The 20,695-nt window shown below is 48.6% G+C and overlaps 1 protein-coding gene across 2 annotated transcripts in view; it reads right to left on the bottom strand.

Annotated features, from left to right (window-relative positions):
• The window catches only part of LOC142575970 (tectonic-like complex member MKS1), a 94,576-nt gene that overhangs the window by 12,613 nt on the left and 61,268 nt on the right, over nt 1-20,695 (bottom strand). For both annotated transcript variants that reach the window (XM_075685829.1, XM_075685828.1), the window contains exons 4-7: nt 16,309-16,373; nt 8,170-8,242; nt 6,786-6,890; nt 6,300-6,460 (exon numbers count right to left, since the gene is read on the bottom strand). In XM_075685829.1, the coding sequence (XP_075541944.1) occupies nt 6,300-6,460; nt 6,786-6,890; nt 8,170-8,242; nt 16,309-16,373 (404 nt within the window). The remainder of the gene's footprint in view (nt 1-6,299; nt 6,461-6,785; nt 6,891-8,169; nt 8,243-16,308; nt 16,374-20,695) is intronic.

The raw sequence follows: 20,695 nt of genomic DNA, 5'->3' as shown, positions 1-20,695 counted from the left end.
AGGCCGAAACACGTCGGTCGGTGCTATGGCGAAGCGGGCAAGCAATTAAGCGCTTCTCGTCATCTTATTCTTTCACCACCACCGTGCCCAATGCCTTCGGCACAATTATTGTTGATGTTGTTTTCTTCTTTGTTTGTATGTATGTTTTTTTTTTTTAAACATATACACGCGTCAGGAAAGGGAAAGCGAGGAGCAGAGTGCCACTGAGAGGGGCACAATTCCTGCCTTCTCTTGAGAAAGGAGGAGGGGACAGAAATACAGAAATGGAAGACAGGAAGCAGTGAATAGAAGCTGAAAGAAAGAGCAAGACGACAGATATCAAAGAATCAAAGCAGAACACGCAAACACACAGCACAGTTCACGCACAGTAGGGGCCAGTCACTGCAGGTCACGCTACTGAAAGAATGCTAAACTAGAAGAAATGGTGTCCGAGTTCTTGTCATTTGAAAACAAGGAGAAATGAGCTATACCACCGGGAACCTAAGTTAGTTCCTTCTATAAAATTAAGGAGAGCGCTATGAGCTTGATCACACCGAGGCGCACAGCCACTGTATGGCGCATACATACTAACATTGGTCGGGCGTCGCACACCGCTAGCGATGTAATGAAAGCGGGACGCTCCAATATCAGGTGCTTAAGTGTCTCGCAGCAACCGCAAGACGTGCACGATGGACTGGCCACACGTCCTTGTCGGTGTGATCGTTCGAACACGATCGCACAGCCAACCCTTAGCTTCATTAATTAGTTGTGCTCGGGCGCAGCGGGACAAGCCTCGACCGCGAACATGGGTCAGAAACCTTCCATTTGCGTCACGCTGGTCTGGGTGCTCATTTAACAGGTGGCGACGAATCGGCAGACGAGCGTCATCAAGCTTACGCTAAATTTCTGGGCAGTATATACCACAGTCGTTATGAATGCGAGTTGAAGCCAGCCGATCAGCCTCTTCACATCCGGCGGTCCGCACGTACACATGCGAAGGTATCCAGTGGGCAACGGGGGCTACCCCGCCTAATGCAATCTTGTTGAAAGAGTCAGTAATGCTGCGCTCAACTGGACATTGAGTGTCACTTCTTTGCAGTTCGATACAAGGGCAGCGCGGGAGTCCGCAAAGATGGCAATCTTCAGCGCCATCAACTCCTCTTGCACGTATTCCAGTGCAGCATCTATATCGCTGCTAGCAGTTCCTTTGTACCAGTAAAACGCGCTCCTCTAATGTCAAGACGGCCACTCGATCTTACCCAGACTGGAGGCTTGGTGTGTATATATCATCATCATCAACGAGATCAGTCCATTTTTATGTCCACTGCCAGGACGAAGGCCTCTCCCAGGGATCTCCAATTGTCGCTGTCTCTCGTATAGGGTTGGTAATATCGAATGATTAATCGATTAAATGTATCCCGCATAACGATTAATCTTCGTCGATTCTCACCTTTCATTTAATCGACTTATTCGATTGAACCTGTTCGATTAATCGTTTTCGACAGTTTGACAGGAGCGGCGCGGAAATTTTGAAATCTTGCTCGAATGGCGGCGCACGAGCTGCGACTGTCGACTATTCTCCCGAGTGATGCCGAGCCGCGCGCCTCCCCCACCTTCCCTAACACCGCACACGCCGCCCGAAGACGGAGGCTTGGAATGCCCTCGCCATTCAAGGCATACGATAGCAACCCAGTCGCTGATCGTCTGTTCCACTCACAGTTCTGTCGCGTCTCAACACGTCCAAGGGCATTCGTTGGACGTTTACCACGAGGCAGTCCCACTAATTCATCATCGCCTATCCAGAAGTCAACGCAGCGTTGACACAGACTGTTGACGGGTCGACAAAAGGCCCCTCTATACCTGAACCGGACAACCTGAACTAATTGATAAACAGGGCCAACGTCGAATGCTACCGTGGGAACGGCGTCGACGTCGGATTCCTAGGCTGCTAAGCGCTTGCTAAATATGCGGGGGCATATTAAGCAATAACGGAGGCGGAATTAGGTGGAACGGTGCGATACCATGGGCGGGATATTCCGATTCGACGATTGTGATTGGCCTCGATGCAGTAATCTCATTCCCTATAGTCAAGTCGCCTAGGGAAGACGACGGCATTAAACGCGGAGAGCGTTCGTGCAGCAGAGTGTGTGCTGACGTGTCCCGACGTGAACTCGGACTTTTATTGTGCCCCTCCACGGAGTGAGGTTCCAGATCTGGATCCAGTGTAAATAATGTAACATAAACCCCCTTTTCCTTCATTCCTGCTAACGGACGTATTCGTCGATACGCTTTGTGCATTCCTGGTCCAAACGCCACCTCGAGCGCAACAGTCCACCTAAACACGTGGCACAGCATGCGCGCAGGCTTGTAGCACGTGTTTGACACAGCGATGGAGTTCACGTCGATTCCAGCAAATTTATAGCGCCCGAGCATCTGGTCTCGCGTGCTGGTCGAGTGGCCATTCAGAGAAGGTGCCGCCTTCACCCAAACATCCCAGCCAACTGACATTCATTTGCTCTATAGAAAAGAGCATGTGGCTTAAAATCCTAACCCAGTAATTTTCTTTCCCCTGTGCATATTGCAATTTCTTGCACATTCTAGTGGGACTCCACCTTTCACCTTTGCCATTTCTATTACTTCTTGTTTAACTGTACAGTACAGGGATTCATTAGTGCCATGTATCTTTTTTAATTCTGCTCTAATTGCCATTTTATAACATATATTCTCTATCTTTTCAAAAGTCGCTAGTGCCAACTATATTTAGTCTTTATCAAGTTAAAGATTATCCTTTATCAAACGCTTATACCCTTGTGTTCCGAACATGATTCCACCTCTCAAACATCAAAATAGGATCCTACAAAAGTAGTTAACTGTGTTCCAACCTTTTTGAGGGTTCCCGGCAGAAATTTAGATTAATTAATCGATGAAAAAGCTTGCATCGAAAACGATTAATCGATTAAATGATAGAATGATGAAATATTAATCGTTAATCGAATAAAATAATTAATCGACCATCCCTAGTCGGTGTCAACAGTCGGTGCGTTAAGGTCTGGGCACAGCCAGAGCATGTGTTCAAAAGAGCAAGAGTCATGACCACATTTGGGGCACGAATGTGAGTGGTCAGTGTCTATCCTGTTAAGGGACCGAGGAATGGGATACGAATGGGTTTGCAGAAGTCTGAGTGTGCTAGCCTGAGGTTTGTTCAATTTGGGGTGGGGGGAAGGGGGATGGAAATGTCCTCCTGCCCAGTCGATAATGGGAAACAATTTCGTGGAAAGCACATAGTGGATCTTTGTAGATGTTGACCTCGTTCCAAGCCTGGCTAGCCGCGCGACAGCGCGGTACGTGAAATCGCGCGCTCTCCGGTGGGCCTGCTCTTAGGATTACATCCGAGCCTGTACATTTTTCTTCCTTTTTTTTTTTGTAAAGATCACACAGCGAACTCAGCAATGACATTCACTGTGCACTGTAAGCATTCTGTGGCAAAATCGTTCCCTGCAGAACGAGCGCAAACTGCGGCCACGTAAGAAAACAAAAAAAAACTTTCACTCACAGCCGAAATAAGCTTAATTCCGCGGTATACATACGCCGGACGCGGACTACAGACCGCAATACACGGTAGTTTTTCACGCTCTGTAGTTCTGCCGCTGGCTTTGATCAACCAGGGAGCGAAAATCCCTCATCGAAGCTTCGTACAAGTGCATCAACCCAATCGAATTACCACGTGATGGGGAGCTAAAATTCCATTAACCAGGCTGCCGAGCTTGTTCTCGAGACGGGAATGGGAGCAGACGGCTCGAGGAGGAACAACTGGGCGGGTATAGATAGTGTATACTGATTGGTGACGTCGTACGAAGGATGGAAGAAACTCAAGAGAGGCTCGCGCGATATCACGTTTTAAACCCGTCCACGCGGAGGACGTCGCTGAAAGCACTGGCTAATAAGGTTGAACGATGGGCACTTCCTGCCTTCCCCTGACTGGACGAGACGTGGCTATGGACCGATAGTGTGTACGTTGGTCGATGAGGTCACAGTAAGAATGAAGCAAAAGCAGGAAAACTCAACGTCGTATGAGATTACGTTGAAACGCAACGGTATATACTAGATGCAGCCGAGCGCACGTAGACGCGGGACAAGAGCGTTGACTAACAGGATTGAGGGATCGGCGTTCCCTATCATCCTGATCGAATGAGACGCGCGACAGTGTCGAGCCTGCGCAACGCTGCACGCAATTGGCAACGCGATATGACGGCGGTGCAGAAGCGGCGCGCAGCGTAGATGCGACAATAAAACAGTTTTATTGCCACTGGCACAGTGCGAGTGGCGCCGAGCGGAAACAAAGGGCCAAGTATATGCAGATAGATAAGAGCTTTTTCGTCATTATTTACGGGCGTGACGAAATCGGCTGGCTTCCCTGCTGCCTTTCGAAACGGGGAGCGCGAAAAGTGCGCGACAAAACAACGGTGACGAAAAAAGAGAAAACAAAAAACAGGAGCAACTGCGCATAATACGTTGGTCACGTGACTGCGGCAGGTTTATATGTCTGATTATACACGTACAGTGTATACTTCGTTCCGTATCAAAGCGTGCTGGCCCGGCGAACGTGAGACTCGCACTGCATACTCATATATATACAGCCCCCCGGGTAGTGCGATTAAGTTCCGGTTTCGGGGGGTAGCAAGAAAGAGATAATAATAGAGAGACCTCTCGGCGCGTCTTAATGCACCACGTCACGTTCTCCGGCGGGCAGAAAGCAATCAAGCTTGAGCTGCGGATGCGGTCTCGCATAACTGCTTCACCTTGACCTCCCCCGAGGCCCGAGTGCGTAAAAGAGAGGGAAGCCCGTGAGTGTATCGGTGCGAGCGAGGCACAATCAACGGACGATTGCACCTTGCTCACTCTCGTAGCGTATTTTTGATTAAGACGATGCAAGAGACGCGTATGGAATATTTTTTTTTTAACTTCTATAAGGCGTCCCAGATAGCGTTAGCCAAGCTGTTCAACGAAATAAAAATATCTTTTTTTTTTTTTTTAATAAGCACGGTGCAAGATACGACTTCTATAGCTACGGTTTTCGATCATCAGAGCTCTGAGGACCAAACGACGTGAATCTTATAATTGTACCTTGCGCCGTCTTTTCTTTAATATTCTTTTTCGCTAATGAGCTTAGCCAACGTTAACTGGAACACATACAGTATATATTGCGCTATGCTCTGGCAACGGCGTGAGTGTATTGAAGAAAATTAATAAAATGAAATAATTAATAAACATAATGCCACCGAGTAGCTGAAAGTCTGAAGCTATCAGTTTAGTCTAGCATTCTACTTTTTTTAGAAATAGATTATCTGCATTTATTCGACAGAAGAAATGTTCATTATCAGCGGAGATAATAAGTAACAAAGTTTTCCTTTATTGAATTTTGCGCCAATACGGCAGCGTCTAAAAAAATTAGAATTATGGGGTTTTACGTGCCAAAACCACTTTCTGATTATGAGGCACGCCGTAGTGGAGGACTCCGGAAATTTTGACCACCTGAGGTTCTTTAACGTGCACCTAAATCTAGGTACACGGATGTTTTCGCCCCTATCGAAATGCGACCGCCGTGGCCGGGATTCGATCCCGCGACCTCGTGCTTAGCAGCCCAACACCATAGCCACTAAGCAACCACGGCGGGTCACGGCAGCGCCTGTGCTTTAGTTTGGCTTCTTGGATTTGAACATGTTTTCATATATGTTCGGGCAAATCTCTTTATGAATGTATCGTCAGAACTCACTACGTTAAAAAAATTAATTCTGGGGTCTTACGCGCCAAACCCGCGATATGATTACGAGGCACGCCGCAGTGAGGGGCTCCGGATTAATTTTCACCACGTGGGGTTCTTCGTGGCGGGGGCAACTAAATCTACGCAAGCGGGCTTTCTCGCATTTCGGAGAACTCACTGGTTCTGTCTTTGGTTCCGCCAAAATGCTGCGTGTTTCCTCGGTGATAAACTACTTACAGTCCCGAGCATACGGTGTCCAAACATCGTGACGTGACGAGAAGTTATAGCGTAGGAACTCGAAGCTTGCGTTTCGTTCTTGCGTCACTTCTGACTTGCCGAGAACGCGCTATGTAGCGGTGACAACAACTGACAAACACAGAGAGCGCTAGCTGTGAAAGTTGATAGTCGACCACATGGTCCAGCTTCGCAATACTGCGAACGTAGCAAACCACTTCCGAGGGAAATACTCCATCGGCCTTCCTCCATCTAGCGGACTGCCGCAGAACTAGTCTGCTACGCTTCCACTGCCAGAGCTTCTTCGTCCTCTGCGAGCGCTTACCTCTGCGTCGCCGTTTTGTCCGGACGAGGCCGCAGCGGTCGACGCGCCGGCAGCGCAGAGGTCTTCCAGCGGGGGATCTCCACCCGTGAAGAACCTGCGCATGCGCGAGACCAGGCTGCGGGACAGAGGCCGCCACGTGAGCAGCGACAGCTCCCTCTGGCCTGCGTGTGCGCAGAGCAGGTGAGGAGGACACCGTTACCATTCGGTGCGAATGACGTGTGCGCGACGGTCGTAACGGTGCATAATAAAAACAAAGAATAGAAGGCCTGCGCTAAACGTGGAACTCTGTCACATTCTTTTGCTTCCTTTCGATGCGAAGAAAGGTCGCGGATGAATTTTGGCGGGTTATGTCTCAAGCTTCAGCACTGTGTCTCCTTTATGTCTCAGGCTTCAGGACTGTATCAGAAGTGCCTGCACGAATCGGTCGAACCAGTGTACCCGTGTGTGTAGTTAGTGCAAACGCGGGCTGCGTTCGACGTGGCTCACCGGGGCTTTCGAGTAGGTCGCAGTAGGCGTAGCCTTCCACGCGCAGCCTGTTCCAGTAATCCAAGGACAGCACCTCGACGAACAGCCGGCCCACCACCGCCAAACCTGCGTAAGTTCATCGTGAAAAAAAAAAGACAAAAAAAAAGCCCGCAATGAAAACGGGGGCACTGACACAAGAATGGACAAAAAGCGTAAAGTTTGTTTGTGAGACATGCGGGAACGACATTTGTGTCGGCGACACATAGACGAGTTCGGCGCGCTTGCACGCTTATGTCGCTTAATAAGAAAATTAATAAAGCAGATCCAACACACATGTGGGAATCTATGTGAAGCGAAGCTTTCGTAAAGCGGTGAATGAAAGGCTATAAATATGGCCATTTTACCCCTGCGGGTACGTTCCGTGATATGGAAATGAAAGAAAGCTAAATTGTTAAAAGAATCACGAACTAGTGTTTATTTCGGAGTACACAGAACAGGCGATACTGCAGCGGACAAGGATGACATTGCGTGCGTCGCAATGAAGTGGACCGTGACCTCTGTGCTGCATGTGCTATCGCAGTCAATGAGTCCAGAGGTGGAGGAACCTCTGAAGTCTTCTTTATAAATCGAAATATTTTTTGCAAACGCTCCCAGAGTAGTAGTAGTAGTAGTAGTAGTAGTAGTAGTAGTAGTAGTAGCGGTGGTGGTGGTGGTGGTGATGGTGGTAGTGGCATTGGTAGCGGTGCTGCTGCTCCAGCAGAAGCAACAGCCACTGCCGTCGTTGTCTTGCCCATATAATCAATCGACTTATTTGTAGCCCCCCCTCCCCCCCCCCACCCCCCAATTGCACTATACCTTATGGATGAGCTGGTTACCGGCCCTGTTCTGAACGGAATTATACGCAGCGAAACAACAAACGGTTCCTAAATATCCCCATGCGCTGCAATAAACGTGCGTCTTATTAATTCTTTTATTAAAGCGACGCTTTGTGTGCTTTTTTTCCCGTGTTTTGGTGGTGTCTGCCGCGGTTTTCTTCTTTTCTTTTCTTGTGCTCTCTTTTTCTTTTTTCACGCGGATTGCACTAGACTTGTGTTCTAGCTTGTGAACACGTAGTATTTTTAGCACGCCGGAGCAGAGGATTAGACGGCGCCAGCATCTCCTTACATACATCTAACTTAAAAAGAAAAGAAAAGTATATAACCAAAGAAAGCAGAACGCTTCACCGAAGCTTCACTTCGCATAGATTCTGACATGTGCGTGCACATTTCTTTTCTCATTTTTTCCCCCTATTGCATGTCATCCAAGCTTTTTCTCGTTTCCGCCTTTCTCTCGGGGGGAACCATCGCCATTTTTCTCGTCACTTGCGAGGTCACTCGCAACACTGACAAAAACGACAGGAACTCGCCTTCCTGGTCACCGTCGCCCGCCGTCCTCTCCAGCTCGAGCTCGAACGGGTGCGAGAAGTGCGCCACTTCGACCTGTTTCAGAGAGACGGAGACACGGTGTACATGTATCGACCTCGTTGGCGAAACAATTCGGCCAGCATGTATATACGCAGCCGATCCACTCGTACCTGTTATTAAGTTTCACAACAAGACCTGCCACGCTCTCGTTAAAGCTATAGAATTCCTGTATGTTACCAGCTATGTTCTTATTAATCAGGAATCCGACTCCTAGTTCTCGTCTCTCCGCTAAGCCCCGGTAGCACAGGACGTGCCCGCTTTTTAGCACTGTATATGCTTCTTTTGGCCTTCTAACTTCGCTGAGCCCTATTATATCCCATTTACTGCCCTCTAATTCCTCCAATAGCACTGCTAGACTCGCCTAACAGGTAACAGCAGATTTGTTGAAGGATGGTGGACAGATTGCTCTAGAGAAACTGGCCACCCTGTATACGCAATGCCTCATGACTTTGAGCGTACCGGAATCTTGGAAAAACGCTAACATAATTCTAATCCATAAGAAAGGGGACGCCAAAGACTTGAAAAATTATAGACCGATCAGCTTACTGTCCGTTGCCTACAAAGTATTTACTAAGGTAATTGCAAATAGAATCAGGAACATCTTAGACTTCCGTCAACCAAAGGACCAGGCAGGATTCCGTAAAGGCTACTCAACAGTAGACCATATTCACACTATCAATCCGGTGATAGAAAAATGTGCGGAATATAACCAGCCTTTATATATAGCTTTCATTGATTACGAGAAAGCGTTTGATTCAGTCGCAACCTCAGCAGTCATGGAGGCATTGCGGAATCAGGGTGTAGACCAGCCGTGTGTAAAAAGACTGAAATATATCTATAGCGGCTCCACAGCCACCGTAGTCCTCCATAAAGAAAGCAACAAAATCCCAATAAAGAAAGGCGTCAGGCAGGGAGATACGATCTCTCCAATGCTATTCACAGCGTGTTCACAGGATGTATTCAGAGAGCTGGATTGGGAAGAATTGGGGATAGGAGTTAATGGAGAATACCTTAGTAACTTGCGATTCGCTGATGATATTACCTTGCTTAGTAACTCAGGGGACCAATTGCAATGCATGCTCACTGACCTGGAGAGGCAAAGCAGAAGAGTGGGTCTAAAAATTAATCTGCAGAAAACTAAAGTAATGTTTAACAGTCGCGGAAGAGAACAGCAGTTTACGATAGGTAGCGAGGCACTGGAAGTGGTAAGGGAATAAATACATCTACTTAGGGCAGGTGGTGACCGCGGATCTGGATCATGAGAGTAAAATAATCAGAAGAATAAGAACGGGCTGAGGTGCGTTTGGCAGGCATTCTCAAATCATGAACAGCAGGTTGCCACTATCCCTCAAGAGAAAAGTATATAACAGCTGTGTCTTACCAGTACTCGCGTACGGGGCGGAAACCTGGAGGCTTACGAAAAAGGTTCTACTTAAATTGAGGACGACGCAACAGGCTATGGAAAGAAGAATGATAGGTGTAACGTTAAGGGATAAGAAAAGAGCAGATTGGGTGAGGGAACAAACGCGAGTTAATGATATCTTAGTTGAAATCAAGAAAAAGAAATGGGGGGGCCATGGGCAGGACACGTAATGAGGAGGGAAGATAACCGATGGTCATTAAGGGTTACGGACTGGATTACAAGGGAAGGGAAGCGTAGCAGAGGGCGGCAGAAAGTTAGGTGGACGGACGAGATTAAGAAGTTTGCAGGGACAACATGGCCACAATTAGTACATGACCGGGGTAGTTGGAGAAGTATGGGGGAGGCCTTTGCCCTGCAGTGGGCATAACCAGGCTGATGATGATGATGATGATCCACTCGTAACCGATGCCACGCATAACGATTTACGATATATAACGTCGTAACTGAAGAATAAAAGAAAGTCCCCAAACCGTTTGCGCAGGATAGGTCGCACTTAACATTTGCAACATTGACGGAAAGCGCGCGGAAACGGCCAGACGAACTGTGCATGCGCCTACCTGCGGTGCTATACGGTCGCTGCAACCTGTCTCGGAACCCACTCGATCGTTTTTTCCCCCAATTATGTACGGCTCAGCGTAATTTCACTGACTGTAGCTTGTTACAATTGTCACCCAACGCATTTCTTTCTTTCTTTTCATAGCGTGCTCTCTCTCTCTCTCTCTCATAGTGTGTTTCTTCCTTCTGTGCTCCTCCTATCCGTCACGTCCTTTTTACCCCACCACCAGAGCAACGTGGCAAACTCCGAACGTGGTTGACCCAAGTTGACTTCCCCACCTTTCCTCTTGCATTCCTCTCCCTTCAAGGCCGCAGGTTACCGTCGTGGCGACGTTGGACTCAAATACGTTCCTTTCCTTACGTGTAAACAAAGTCAAACAAGGTGGTCACAGGAAGAAAACGACTTGAATGGAGCAACATTTAACGAGCCTGTAGTCAATGTGTCGACAAGGCGAGATGTGTTCTAGCCCACTCTTGATCAATTTTGTTATTTCTCGTGTTGTACGTTTTACGTCTTCCTTGTATTGCCTTGGCTTCCTCTCAGCACTGTGTCCGTCTGCGTTCTCCAGCTCAGTTCATGTGCGCTGTTCATCGATTTAACGACTACGTACCAACAGAGAGCTTGCTGCTGGGCCAGTTCGATGCATGGAAAAGAGCGCACATTTAGAATGGGGCATTTCGATCGTTTAGTGTAACATTTACAGTACGGATTAGAAAAAATTGGAGGACGCTTAAGCTTCGCCTTCAAGAGTGGAACGCGACAGCGTTCCCGTCGACCCGCCAAGGAGTGTAAGACAGTGGGCTACGGCGCAGCGACTACGCGCCCCACATCGGACGCGGTGAGCGTCGAGCAACGCAGCGTTCGGCGCGACAACGAAATGTGCGCCTGAGCAAGCGACGCACGCCTGAGCCTTAGAAACAGCTCGTTTCTAAGGCAACACCGCGTTCACTAGAGGCGCTTTTGTACCGCTTTGAAGCATCGAACTCGTGGCTCAGTGGTAACGTCTCCGTCTCACACTCCGGAGACCCTGGTTCGATTCCCACCCAGCCCATCTTGGAAGTTGCTTTTTATTTATGAAGTGCCTGCCGTGATTTATCGCTCACGGCCAACGCCGCGGACGCCGACACCGACGCCGACGACACCGGCTTTTCTGCGACACGAGCTCCTTAACGCTATCGCGTTAAAAGACGCAGCGTTTGGTCCCGTTAGATCGTGCGTGCGTGTTGTTGTTGTTGTAAGTGTACCAACAAGGTCTAACAACAAGCTCTCCTGCTGAAGCTTCCAGCCCATCGCCCCTTGCTGCGGCCATTGACGGCGACGAGGTCGTTGCAACCGCTCACCATCGTGCAGTCTTTTCCCTCCCCCCATCCCTAACCATGCATTGTTTAATCCCTCGGTCAAAGCGCGCAAGCACTGGTCGCGTCATTCTACACGAGATGGGGAAGGGAGGAGACAGCGACTCAGCTCTTTTGTGGCCTCCCTCAAAAAACGTTCCCGCGAAACGTCCCGTGACGCGGTGATACCCAGATCAGCTACATTTCGAGCGAAGGATTCCCGAAGAAGCCAGAAAAGCGGAGACAAGGGGAGCCGGCTTGTCTGGCTCCGTCTGTCCCTGCTTATTTCCGCGTTTCGCGGTAGTGCACGCTGAAGCTAAAAAAAATAAAAAAAATCTGTTCATGCGTGTTAGCGTTCGTTGCCTTTCTAGTGAATGTGTTTCCTTTTTGTTTTCTCCCAGCTGCCTTTCTTTTTAGACAGGGGTTTCACTCGTGGCTTTTCATTTCTGTTAACGCACGCTTGTCCTCAGCGAGTCCGAACGGAAAAGGCCGGCATGCAGTTGTGTCGTAACTGCGCCACGCTCAAGGAAGGGGATCCACAGGGCTGAGACATTCATACCGCCGAAGCTGACGTCGAATCTTTATTCCCTCCGAAATCCGTCGTGCATTACGGAAAGCATGAAAAAAAAATCACGCGGGAACTCCTCTGGGAGTTGTCTAAGTACGCGTAAGCATTGTGCCACTTGCTCGCCTCCACGCAGCCCGGTGTCATTATCAACGTTAGGAAACTTGATCGGACCAGTGCGAACGACAGCGCTGCGGCGACGCGAACTGGTGCGGACGGCGCCACAAGGAGTATCGATGACGCAAGCGAAGTACTGCAGGTAGCGGCGCCAGGTGCGCCGATGACGTGTTCTGATCATTATAAGCCGTTATCGCTCTTTAGCACCTTATCCATCCGCGTCGAACCATTATGAACCGTGACCAAACGTACTCGGGCGGCGGTACCGCCGCGCGGACCATGCCTCGAAAGCGGTCTGCGATGCCGACTAGGAGTAGCGACGGCTGATAGCTTCGCGCGCTGTGTTCTCACGCTTACTTGGCGTTGACGAGAGACACGTGGGCCCGTACCTTAAAAGCGATGCGCGAAAGTGGCTGAATGCGGCGTGTGCTGAGAGCTCCGTTAGCGTTGTGATCTCGCTGCTTAGTTGGCGTTGAAGCGAGAGGCAGCACGGAAGTGCATTCACTCGCTGCTGCGTGCGCTGTCTTGAAAGCGGTCGTCTTAGGCGACGGACGGACAGTTTTCTTGTTGGGTAAACATAGAAATGTGTACACATAAGAAAAAGCCACCGATATCACTACAGAGTCTTGTAGTCCCAAGCTGTGCATACGATTTCACTAAGCAATGCGAGTGAAAACCAGTGAAAGTGGCTCGGCCCTTCTCGTCTATAGTCGATTTGTTCACCAAGCTTCCCTTGTCATGGTTGGGGTCGGGCATGAAATAGATGGTAGCTGGCCCATGCCGTCGTCCAACTTATCCACGCTGAGGACGTTGTTGAAGGGAGATACTTTTTCTCATCGAGAACGAGGAATATGGGATTATTTACAGTATCTACATGAGAACGTTACAGTTCATCAGTTTAACATGACTAAAAGAGGAATGCACCCCGAGCAGCCGCGCCACGGCTGCTTATAAACACTCTGTCCTCCCTAGGTGAGGGAAAAACGGCCGTTCAACCTGCTACTAATTCGGAGCGTTCACAGTCATCGTAGCCGACCCGCCTTTGAGGGGGAGGGTTTACACACTGACTTCCGCACAGGCTTCACTGACCACACCAAGGTGAGAGGGTTTTCGCAGACACGGGTCTTGCCCCGAGCAGGCGCCTCTTCATCCCAGTGTTGTCTCCGCAGGCAATGGCCGCCGCGTCTGTCCATGACTTCTAAGCCCCGCGAGACGGCTGCAAGACATCTTCTCCCAGGATTTCCACTGCTTCAAACAAGCCGCGATGGCGAATACACTAACAATATTTGGTAACAACAACGGGAAGTCATTGCTGGATCTTTGTGAGCCACATAACCTCGCTATCGTGAATACGATAGCGATGTTACCGAAGTGTGACGGGCAGACCACGTGGGAGGTGGGAAACCGGTAATCGACCGTTGATTACTGTCTGATGACGGAAGGAATTCATGATAAGTTGATAAAAATGGTCAATGACGAGGAAGAGTATAGCGACATAGGGAGGGACCATAAACGCATCATTTTGAAAATAGGATATTTAGTTGGGAAAGAGAGCAAGGAGCACAAAATGGCCAGTCCAAATTTGAATGCTGAGCAAATGACAAATATAGTCGCAAGAGTCGAGGAAGAACTTGGCAAATGGCCAAGCAAAGAGTGGGAATATAGTGAGCTTCTAAGTTTAATAACGACATAAATACGGAAAGAGAAGCAACATGCTCGTTGGAAAAGAAAAAAAAAGCAACCGAAAAGCTGGCGGAACAGGGAGGTACGAGAAGCGATAGCCGAACGACAGAAAGCTTCCCGAGAGCACAGGCTGGCAAAAAAAGCGCTGTTGCCGCAGGATGAAGTGACCAGTAAATGTGAAATACACCGGGAGAAAAAGTCTGTGGTTCGAATACTGGTGCAAGCAAAGATAAAAGGTGAAAGTGAATGTTGGTTGTCAGAAATACGTGAGAAAAAGAAGGCAACACCTAGAATATTTTGGAACCGCATAAATTTATTAGGCAGTAAGTCTGGAACAATACAACAACATATCCTGGATGAAGATGGAAACAAAATGGAAGAGGACGCCGTATTAAATCTTTCCAAGGCAATGACAAGATTGTACTTGAGGAAAAAAAGAGAGCACGAAAGAGCACCAGATGGAAAAGGGAGCTGGTGCTGGCGAATTTCAACTGGAAGAAAGCAGAAGAGAAAATTCCTAAGCGCACAGCCACATGGCTGACGAGGTTTCCGTTATGCTGATTAATGAACTAGCACCAAAAAGTAAGGAAGCTCTGGTGAAAGCAGTGGAAAAAACTTTAAAAGATAGACGAATACCAGACAGTTGACAACAAAGTAGAATGAATTCAATTTGTAAAGGTAAGGGGGAGAAAGAGAATTCATTCAATAGACCGTTCACCATTACATGGGTAATATACAGGATAGCAATCCAGGCAGTTAAATTAAAGCTGCAAGCATGGGCAGAGAATAATGGTATTTTGGAGTAACTTCATAATGGCTTCAGAATAGGTAGGTGTTTGGATAATAACTTATTTGTCTTCACTCAGTGTATTGAAATATCAAGCGCAGAAAGGAGACCGTTATGTTTGGCCTTTTAGACTTTAGAGGAGCGTATCACAACGCAGACCGCAACATTTTATGGGATATTCTGGAAAGGGAAGGCTTGGGTGACGATTGCCTACAGCTTTTGAGAGAGAAATTTACCTAGAAGATAGTGTCTGTATTGAATGGGAAGGGATGAGGAGCGAGGAGAAAGCTAATATCAACGAGGGACTGAGGCAGAAGGGCCCTTTATCCCCTTTGCTGTTTATGATGTACATAGTGAGGATGGAAAGGGTGCTAGAGGAAAGTAATATCGTGTTTAATCTCTCACAAGAACAGGCGGGTACAGTAGTAGAGCAGCAGCTTCTAGCTTTATTTTATGCGGAAGACATTGTGTTGCTAGCTAACAAGCAAAGTGACATGCAACGTCTGGCTAATATCTGTGGACAGGAAGGCGAGAATTTAGGTCTGAAATTTAGCGTTCAAATTCGGGTGTTATGGTATTCAATGAAAACAGTGAACAGACAGTGTCAATATTCAGGGCCAGAAAATACCTGGGTAAGAGAGCGTAAATACTTTGGGATATGGATAAACGGAGGCAATAGATATATGAAAACACCGGAGAAAATAACAGCAAAGGGGAAGAAAAATGCGGCCATAACGAAACACAAAGCGCTATGGGGATAGAATAGGTACGAGGTGCTCCGGGGTATGTGGAAAAGTGTAATGGTTCCAGGACTTAAGTTTGGAAATGCGGTTGTTTGCTATAAATCTGGTGTACAATCAGGATTCGATGGGAACCGTAGGTCAGTGGGACGCCTCGCAATGGACGCTCACGGGAAGACTACAAATGAAGCTGTGCAGGGCGATATGGGCTGGACTAGTTTTGAAGTGAGGGAAGCTCGCAGTAAAATTGAGTATGAAGAACGACTGAGGAATATGGAAGAAAGTAAATGGGATGGGAGAGTGTTGAGGTATTTGTACAGGAAGAACATTGATTCACAGTGGAGGAAAAGAACTATAGGAAGCTTACCAGCAAGTATGCGGCCTGTAGGGTGAGCAACACAGAAACAAAGAACGTCAAGCGAAAAGTCGGAGAGGCTGAGATAATCTCATGGGTGGCGGCATTGGAAAAGAAACCTGCCATGAGTAACTACTTAAGAGGAAAAAAAAACAAAATCAGGAAAGAAACAATTCATGATAACTCAAAGGGAAGCTCATCACTTTTCAAAGCGAGATCAAGATGCCTTAGAACACGCACTTATAAAGCGATATATAAGAAGGAAGAAGAAGCATGTGCCTGCTGCGGTAAAGCTAGGGAAACGATGGAGCATGCTTTATTGGAATGTGAAGATATATGCCCAGCGGTAGATTTAGGCATCTCTGGCCTACTTCAAGCCCTTGGGTTCAGCGAGAGCAGGGGGAAAGTAAACATGCCCGCAGTAGATATTAGTAAGCGGCGCAAGATTGGTGGATGGCAACGCAAGTCATCGTTCATCATTGCGTACAATATAGCTCACTATAGTACATATATACACTCACGCGTCCTTTGGGCCTGGTCCGGGAGCACTGCGTCACGCCGAAGAGGGGGCACGATGACGTCCAACCTGCAAAGTGTGTGCGGGCAAACGCGGTTGATTGTCGCAGTGACTGCATGGAGCCGCTCATTTCTCTAGGTGACTTCTATATGCAGGAGCCTCACCCTCTGCAGGCTAACTGGGCGGGGAGCAGCAGGCAAAAGGCGCAAACTCTGCTGACAATTGTAAGAAAGGCCTGCACTGCCGTTATTTTATGTAAAAATGCTTACACCCTTAAGTGCGTTTTCTTGTCGCACTGGTAACTCTTACCGTAAGGGCCTTGCAATAATTAGAGAGCAAGACAACGAAGATATAACTAGACGTGCGATGACAACAGACTTATAGTTGAAAACTATATGTAATTCTGACAGCCTTGGGCGCACAGAAATATCCGACAGGAGAGTTTCATAGCTCTCCCTGTGAAATTCTCTTGTTGGATCTTTCTGTGCGCCAAGGCTGTCAGAATGGTTACGTAGTTTTCAACTATGTCTTTTGTCATCGCACGTCTAGTTGGAGGAGCTCCGTTGTCGGCCTCTATACATTTTTGTAAGGCCCTAACGGTAGGGGTGTTTCCAGTGCTACAAGAAAACACACTTAAGGCCGCCCCACATTCAGCGTTTTCCCGGCGTTTTCTGGCGTTTTGTCACCCGGCGTCGCTCGGCGTCGACGCTGAGGCTGGCGCCAAGCCAAAACGTCGTGCTCAAGGGACACCAGATCTCGCCGCCGCCGTCGGAAGCGGCTCGACAGCGCCGACCAATCAGCGCGTGGCAGGGCGTGGCCGCGCTGCTGGCAACTCTTCTTGCAAGAAACTTCCGCAGATTCGCAGTTCGCGCCGCCATTGCTGTTTGTTTGGTCGCTTCAATCATGCTACCGGCGAACATCGATAACGAGCTTCTTATAGCCATTGTAGAAGCAAGGCCGATATTGTGGCAGACCAAACACAAGGAACACAAGAATCGTGTTAAAAAAAACGTTTTGTGGATTGAAGTCGCCGCCATCGTCCTGCCGGGTGTACCAAATGAGAAGCAGGAGCTTCTTTTTTAGCAGCAAAAGCTGCTGCCTTCTTTCCATGATGTGGCGTATGGCGTCTAGCAATAAAAAGCACCTACTTCCCCCTCTATCATAGAATAAAGAACCCTCGATGCTCAGCTTCGCACGCCGACGCGCCGACCGCTCGTGATGTTCACGCCGATATTGCTGCCAGTTTTCTGAAGCTTAGCCTTGTGTAATTTTTCTACACAGCCCTGAATATTTTATTTAGCGTAAAACTATGCAAAAGGCATAAGTATTGCATTGAAGAATACTTATGACAGCTCTTTTCATTGATATTACACAATTAGCTTAGGAGGTATCTGGTAAAATAAATCTGGTCACATTGTGCGACGCTGCGCTGGCGCTGGTCCGCGTGCCGCTCGTGTGGCTGGACGCCCTCTCTGGCGCCGTTCATGCGACCACGCCGGGAGACGCAACGCCAAAAAACGCCGGTAGAAACGCTGAATGTGGGGCGGCCTTTAAGGGCCGGCGTAAGCATTTTTACAATGTATGGACCCTCCAGGCGCATATGGCCGTTGCCGTGATGTACTTTAACATTCCGAGGGCGATAACATCACCGCCGCGCGCCGTATGTTGTTTGTTCGTGTGAACGCTTGTGAGGGTGTGCCGCCATCGTCGTCTCGCAAGGGAGAAAAGCGGGGAGGAAGCGCGCCGTCTTCCGTCGCGCGCAAGGCTACCGGGAGTAGGGAAAGTAGGGGGGTTTAAGTCCGGCGGCTGTTGAGTATGGAGCGGCTGCACGGGCCCTATCTTGGAAAGCCATCTGCGATGGCGACAGAGTGCGTCGAGTGTTGATAGCTCCGCGTGTGCGGCGTTCTCGCCGCTGAGTTCGCACTGAAGCGAGAGGAAGCACAAAGGTCAATTCGCTCGCTGCTGCTGCCGCGCTTCTTCACTCCAGCTTTCTTTACAGCGAGTTCCCGCGGCCATCGAGCGAGGTATGTGTTGGTAAGCAAGTTTATACGGCTGACAAAACTACCATCCTTTGTATAGCTGTCCACTCATTTGCTGTCGCACTAGATGCTTCGCCCTTCGGGCGAAACTGCGACTTTTTGTTATTCTTGATTTATCCTACAGTGCATGTCTATCAGGAGACGGGAAGACTACGGTACGGATTAGAGATCGAACGCTGATGCATAGACAATTTTCTATAGTTAATATTAAGAGGGAGGAGTGGAGTTGAGCAGGTCATGTAATGTGTGAGATAATGCCGCAGGAAGAGAAACACGGTATAGGATGGCTCACCATTAGATGGAGTTATGTAACTTAGCGACATGAAAGCAGTTTTTTGCGCACAAGACGAGGAAAAAGAAGTATTTGTCCTCGTCTTGTGCGCCAAAAGCTGCCTTCATGTCCTACACCAACATGCCCAAACAGTCACATTTGTGACTTGGGGAATACTTAGGCATTAGGATTGACTCGAAGGTACGGTCACAGTTATAACTATAGCGATCTTTGGGAGAAGCAGAAAGCCTTTTTTTATCTGGTTGGTCGTTCACGTCCAAGTAACAAGAGTCCGGCGGACATCCCGTCACACTATGTCGCTGTCGTTTTGCGCCGCTTATTAACCCTTAGGAGAGAGGCCTTCGTCCTAGGACTTAATTACGACGACGACGACGACGACGACGATGATGATGATGGTCGTTGTTGGCAATGTTTCTTGTAAGCAGCACTGCGCGGACTCCTCCTGAGGTGACCTTATTTCTCGCATCGAGAAGAAACCTACACTTGCTTTACCTGAACGACCGTCATGCGATAGCATTGTTAGGATGATCGGTCCACCCGTGCTTCTGCATACTGCTTCTCGGATCAACCCGCTTTTATTTTGCGTATAGATAACTGCAACCATTGATGGTCGGTAAGCGTCCTTTGTAATGCTATCGCATTCGACGAGCCACTGCTTACAGCTACACGCGTCCTCGTGCGCATGCGCGAGCGCTGCTCTCCAATGAGTTTCCTGCATAACAATTTCTTGGCGTGCTCCTCGATTAGTACGCTAATACGGTAATGGGAGCAGGCGTTGCGTCAGACTAAATACTTGCCGGTGTCTGCGTCTTACAGGGGCGTCTCTCTCTCTCTCTCTCTCTCTCTCTCTCTATATATATATATATATATATATATATATATATATATATATATATATATATATATATATATATATATATACGCGCTCGCGCTGATCTGGAAGCGAGAAGCTTTCGGCCCGGCTGTGTTGAATCCCGCCACGTTACGACAGTCCAGAGGCAAGAAAGACGCGCGCACGGGCTGATTGGTTCCGCGCACCCTGATCTTTGACGCCCCGCCTGTTACGCAACGGTCGCTATATCCACTCCCGGCAGTGGGCGCGCGTGCCGCCCCGAAGGAGGGACGACGACGTCCTCTGCTTTTTCTTTTCTCTCCTCCGCCCACGCTTACAGTCGAGCTGACGTAAGAGGCGACCCGGCGTTTCGTAAGCGCCCGATGGCACGTGCCGATTCCGTAAGTACGACGGGCACGGAAAAGAAACGGCGCGAACCGCAGGGCGCGAGAGTCTTACGAACGGAAACAGAGAATTCATCTTGGTTACTAGGCGCGAAAACACACACTACACAAGGGAGGAGACGGTGCGTCCGAATAAAAGCAGTTGTAAGTGGCGCTCTGTCCCGTCTCCTCCCTTGTGTAGTGTGTGTTTTCGCGCCCAGTAGCCAAGATGAATTGTGACCAACTCGCCCAACAAGACGTCCTTTTAAGGAAACAGAGAACTCCACGGATAAAAGGCAGTCTGGTGGAAGGAACAGCAGTTTGTGCTTGAGAAGGACACAGTTCCAGTGTAAGAGAAAGAAACAAAAGAAAGAAAGGAAAAAATGAACAGGTTGCCTTTCTTGTCAGCTCAGCGCGAGACGAACGCAAGAGGAAATGAAGCAGAACGGACCTCGCCTTCTAGTTGTTCACGCAGGCAAACCTTCGCACCCAGCTGCGCGACCTCCCATTGGTTCTTCAGCGAGCAACCGAAATCGCACGGAGCGTTTGTGCATTCCGCCTCCATACGGGATTCGAACCCTCAATCTCAGCATCGGAACGCCACAACACGTTGTTGCATATATGGCACCTTGTGATGGTGGTGATGGTTTGGCGCTCTTTATTTATTTATTTATTTATTTATTTATTTATTTATTTGTTTATTTATTTATTCCCGGTTGCTGCGCGGAACTGCATGAAGCAACCGTAGCAGAGGGATGTCTGGGTGCACCGACATCCCGCCTCCTTCGCCCCTGTATATATCAAGTTCTCGGGCATCAAAATGTCCAGCGCCCTTCTTCAACAGC

Source organism: Dermacentor variabilis, chromosome 3, assembly GCF_050947875.1.
Source record: "Dermacentor variabilis isolate Ectoservices chromosome 3, ASM5094787v1, whole genome shotgun sequence".
Classification (NCBI taxonomy): Eukaryota; Metazoa; Arthropoda; class Arachnida; order Ixodida; family Ixodidae; genus Dermacentor; species Dermacentor variabilis.
Note: the sequence above shows the minus strand (reverse complement) of the source record. Positions and strands in the feature narration are given on the sequence as shown.